Below are 4,995 nucleotides of genomic sequence, written 5' to 3' on the forward strand. Positions count from 1 at the left end.
CTCTGACCAGCAAAGAAGAAAGCCGTCCTCCTCCAAGTATATCTGTCTAGGACACTCCTCCCCCCCAATCATCAACTTGGGAGGGCCTAGTGCCTGCTACAGACTGGAGCAGCCACCAAAGTCAGACCCACCCTAGAGAGGAGTGTAGCTTGGGTGAGCTTTTTTACATCCTGCTTGAGTGCCACCCCTCTGAGCACTAGGAAGATAGATTTATCCTGTCTTGTAAAACTGGCAGTGAACATGGAACCTTATCTCACTCCAGCCAAAATTCCAATCCAATCGGTACCCATGAGGCTGCCATTACCTTAAAGAGTGACCTAGCAGCCGGTCTCGGTGGCTCAGCCTGTAATCCCGCACCTTGGGGAGGCTGAGGTGAGTGGATTGCCTGAGCCCATGGGTTCGAGATCCGCCTGGGCAGCGAGACCTCATCTCTACAATAAATAAAAAATCAGCCGGGTGTGGTAGCGCGTGCCTGTAATTCTGACTACTTGGAAGGCTGAGGCAGAAGGATCACCGGAGCCCAGCAGGTCGAGGCTGCAGTGGCCGGGAGTGAGACTCCAACTCAAAAAAAAGAATGACCTAGTGACACGAAGAGTTCCCAAAATGGCATTACAGAGAAAAATGACACAACTGGCACAATAGTGAGCCTTACACACATATATACATATACACATGTAAATATGTAGATTTGGATGTAGCTATGGATATATCATAAATCTTACATAGATGCTCATATATTTTCAGTCAGGGATGGGAGTATTCCCAAATCTGATTTGAATTTCCCTTTAAAATTTACTCAACTTTAGGGATAGCTGTTGAACTGGTGAAGAGGGCCTGCCATCAGTCTTCTGGGGATCACTCACCCCAAGGAAATAGGAATCAGGAAGATAAAAGTAGTAATCTTCAGGCCCAGGGCAGCAATTCTGACTAAAGCATGATATGTTACTCAGACATGTCTTCTGGTCCAACTCCCAGATGTACTATTGTGTCAGAGTCTTATGGAGAAAAGGTTAAAATCCCAAAGTTGCCAAGATATCTATAAGACATCATGTCCCAAGTGGTACTGTTTAAGTGTCTATCTAATTGAAAAGATGGGCAATCTCCTATTTCTGTAGAGGTCGGTCTGGGAACTCAGTCCACTGATGGTGCCAAAGAAATATATTGGGCTTCAATACTTGAGAATTTCAGCACATCCACAGTGGTAGAGGCCTGAAAGGCACAGCACCTAGCAGAAGGGGCAGGAATACCTAGTATACATGGTAGTATCAAGGACAGGGAGACGAGAAACTGGGCAGGCTAATCGGAAGAGGAACATGAAGATGGCACCCACCTCACAGTGGCCTGGATTTGTTCTTAAGCACAGATAAGAACAACTTTCTTCCCCCTCCCAAATAGCTGAAACAATCTCTTGGGGAGTTAGGATCTTGCAAGGGCCACATGGGAGAAAAACCGTTGAACATAGTTCACAGCCATTACTTTATTTAAACCCCACAGATCCTTGTGTGATCATCTTTATTTTACAGATGAGATAAATTTATCATTCTAGCTAGTGGTCTGGTGGTACTTTGAAGTTCATTCACATTAGCTTCTAAAGTTCTGTCAGCAAATATTAAGTGCCCCAGTACTTTAAAAAATAAACTAAGTGCAGTTGGTTGTTTTTCTGTTATAAAACTTTTATTATTTTTAGCAATAATAATGTGTGTTCATTTTAGGCATATGGAAAATACAAATAAGCAAAAGAAGAAAAATCATTTATAATCCCACCACCAATAAACTGAACTTTGTGTCTTTCATCTTTCACAAGTTTTATGTGCATATATGTAATATACAAATGTACTTTTACCTTTCAAAAATATTATATTCACGTATTACTTTGTAACCTTTTTTGATTTTATATTCTATTGGGAACCTCTTTTTTTTTTTTTACAAATGAGTAAAGCTCTTTTATTAAAAGACAGAGACATAGAGATTGCTCAAAATATGATAATGAGATGCATCTAAAACCACTAACAGCAAAAGGTTAAAAGTAGAAAGATAGACAAAGTTATATCAGGAAAATACTGATAAAAAGAAAGCTATATAGTATTGTTAATACCAGATAAAAATCAAAGTAAACTACATTAAATAGGGGTAAGGATGGTTTCGATTAACCTTCCAACGCATCACTATAAGTTTGTTTCTTACTCTCCTTATCTCATCTATTTCATCCACTTCTCTAAACATATCTTCATTGCTTAAGTGCCTGTTGTGTATATCTTCTTTAAATTCCTGGAGAGATTGTATCAGCCTTTCTCTAAAATTCTCTTCTGCTTTTTCCTCCTCTGGCTCTTCCTCCTCCTCTGGCTGTTCCTCAGGTTTTGGCTCCTCCTCAAACTTTGGTTCACTCTCATTTTCTGGTTTTTCCTCAATTTTTTGACAGGGTTTCATCTTGTGTCTGTCTGCCTCTCTTTCTTCCTTCTTTCTTTCCTTTTTTTCCTTTCTTTTTTTTTTGCTTATTCCTCTTTGAATGCAATTACTTCTAGGAAGCAAGAATGAGACAGTAAGCCAAAAACTTGGTGAGTGGACACAAGTCTCAGCATTTGCTTTTTTCAGAGCTGTCATCAAATACCTTCCACCTGAAAAGCCCCAGTCAGCAATCAGGGCTCCCTGACCCCGCCCCCCCTTACCTTCACATTCCTCCTCCTCACCCCCCCTCCCTCCGGCCCTTTTTAAGGCCTTCCTTCCAGCCTCCAGCCATGTCCCCCGCCCCTGGCATTTCTCCCCCGCGGGGCCTAACACAGGGACTTTTCCAGAAATGTGAAAGGTGGCTGGAGGTAAAGGGTGAAAGGGGGAAGGGAGGATAAGGAGAGGGGAAAGGGGGAAAAGGGAGGCAGTAGGGCTAGTGGGGCCGACAACTTTTGTCCCACCCTTGCCCACCTCCACCCCAGGAGTCTTTATAATGATCGTCTTACCTACCTAGTACTGATCGGGTCAGTTTCTTCCTCCTTTTTTAGCCTTGGGTCCTGCTAAGAACAACGACCTGCAGACAAACGGGAAACGGGAGGGGGTGGGGCGAGGGCTTGGTGGGCCGACCAGCACCAGAGACCGACGCCCGTAGCTTTCCTCATTTAGGGCCTTGGTTATGGAACATTTCCCACCTTTTGTTTCCCTCAATTCTTCTCCTCTCTATAGTGCAAGTTAGTTCATCTTTCTCATCAGACAGAGTGAGAAAAGCAGATAATTTCCAAACTATGTTTAAGACTGAGGAGGGGTTTGGGCGGGGGCGGGGGGGGGGGTCGGGAAAGCGGTCCTAGAAGGCAGAGGATGATTATTTTTAAACTATCATACGTCTCCTTGTTCTTCTCTAACGACCCTTAGTCCCTTTCTCAAGGGTCATCATTTCCTGCGGACTTGGAGGTGGGGGTCGGAGAGACGGACTTGACTGGCACTCCCTCAAGTCTCTGCCCTAAATCACCTCAAGCTAGAAATCCCCAGGCAACATCGATATCAACACCAACCTGCACAATTCCTGCAAGCTTTATTCCTTTTCCTTCCACTGGCCTGAGTGACCGCCGCCTGCGCTGCTGAAAGAAGCTGGTACCCAGACGGGAACAAGGACCAGACTAGCTGGACTTCTGCACACGTCGACTCCTGGTCACATGAGATCTACGTCACCAGTGAGCTCGGGTCCCCAATTTCCACTCCCACCAAAAGCGCGGCAGAAGTGTGCCCGCCCTCTGCTCCTTCCCCACCCCACCCCCACCTTATATATTTGGCCCTGTCAATCTTTTCTGTTGTTGCCTATCACAGAGGGAAAAAATGTTATTTTCTGTTCTCTGATTACTAGGGAGGGATCTGGAGCTATTGAACTTTTCTACTCCTTCTTTCAGGAATTGTCTCTTCCAGTCTTCCGCCCCCAGGATAACTAACTCCTTCATCAGTCCCTCCCCCAGCCTCCATTTCATCTGCAATCTGGTCCTTAGCTGCTGTGGATTCTGATGGGCCAGGCAGCAGTTGTAGATTTAAAAAAAAAGAAAAGGAACCTTTTTACTATATTCTGAGTACTTCTGTATATCTTTTGTTCTTTAAATAAAAGTAATTTCTATCTTTTTTAAATCAGAAAAGACAAAGACAGAATTACTTTAGTTACATGAGTTAATACACTTACAGTGCTTCTAATAGTGCCTGGCATATAGTAGCTGCTTTAAAGTGCAAGTTATTATTATAATTACATTGGGATTTTATTTGGGTGGGAAAGGAATTAAAATGAAGAAAAGTAGTTTTGGACTCCAGCTCTGGTGGTGGAAGCCAGGAAGCTGTGTTGTCAGCTGATCAGTTGTCAGGTAGAAGGGAAGAATAGCATGCGTTCAGAGAATTGATTGTTGGGAAGTCTAAACAATGACACTGATATAAATATCAACAAATATTGGTTGCCTCTCAACTTCACACCAGTCTTTGGTAAAAGTCACAAATTTAACATAGAAATTTGTGAAATAGAAAGCTCTTAGAAGTAATATTTGAAAAGTAACAAAAGGATACATAGATATGTATTTTCCTTGTGTATAAACTTGGATGTTCCTTTGGGAAGGAGAATAAACATCTCAATGAATCATGTGGAAGAAAAAAGAACCTTATCACATGTTGTTTTATTTCACTTGTTTTTCTTTCACATTATTATATCGTCTGGGAAGCATGTTTATTTGAGCACTAGAAAATCTAATATATAATGGTTTGTGTCTGCTGGACAGAACACTAGTGTGAGAGGCAGGATCTGTTAGTTCGAGTGCCAGACTTAGAACTGACTGTTTGACCTGTACTGGCCTTACTCCTCCTGTACTGGCTTTACCTTTAAAACAGGGGAGCTCACGCAAACTCTGGCTTTAGAAAGGGCAAGATCTTAGAACTTTAGAAAGAAGCATGGGATTAGTTTTTTAAAAAAACTGAATGTATTGTCCCTAGGGAAGATTGAAGCATCTTAAGTGGCAGCTGCTTTTCTCCAGCTTGATGGAAAAGGTT

General features: G+C 42.7%; 1 protein-coding gene across 2 annotated transcripts; it reads right to left on the minus strand.

Moving 5' to 3' along the window:
• Positions 1-1,651: 1,651 nt before the first annotated feature.
• Positions 1,652-3,614, minus strand: TCEAL9 (transcription elongation factor A like 9). 2 transcript variants are annotated; one of them, XM_008063707.2, is made up of 3 exons: positions 3,498-3,614; positions 2,956-3,019; positions 1,652-2,515 (listed from the first exon to the last, which is right to left on the minus strand). In XM_008063707.2, the coding sequence occupies exon 3, from the start codon at positions 2,425-2,427 to the stop codon at positions 2,116-2,118; it is 312 nt and encodes a 103-aa protein (XP_008061898.1). In that variant the 5' UTR covers positions 2,428-2,515; positions 2,956-3,019; positions 3,498-3,614; the 3' UTR covers positions 1,652-2,115. The 2 variants fall into 2 exon arrangements, with proteins under 2 accessions (XP_008061898.1, XP_008061897.1); XM_008063706.2 differs by having other exon boundaries at positions 1,652-2,518.
• Positions 3,615-4,995: the final 1,381 nt, after the last annotated feature.

This window comes from Carlito syrichta, unplaced genomic scaffold, assembly GCF_000164805.1.
Source record: "Carlito syrichta isolate Samal-C Ts95f unplaced genomic scaffold, Tarsius_syrichta-2.0.1 Scaffold307010, whole genome shotgun sequence".
NCBI classification, from domain to species: Eukaryota; Metazoa; Chordata; class Mammalia; order Primates; family Tarsiidae; genus Carlito; species Carlito syrichta.

What these genes read in the sequence shown, in the direction of transcription:
- TCEAL9 (XM_008063707.2), bottom strand. Translation starts at nt 2,427, where the DNA reads ATGAAACCCTGTCAAAAAATTGAGGAAAAACCAGAAAATGAGAGTGAA.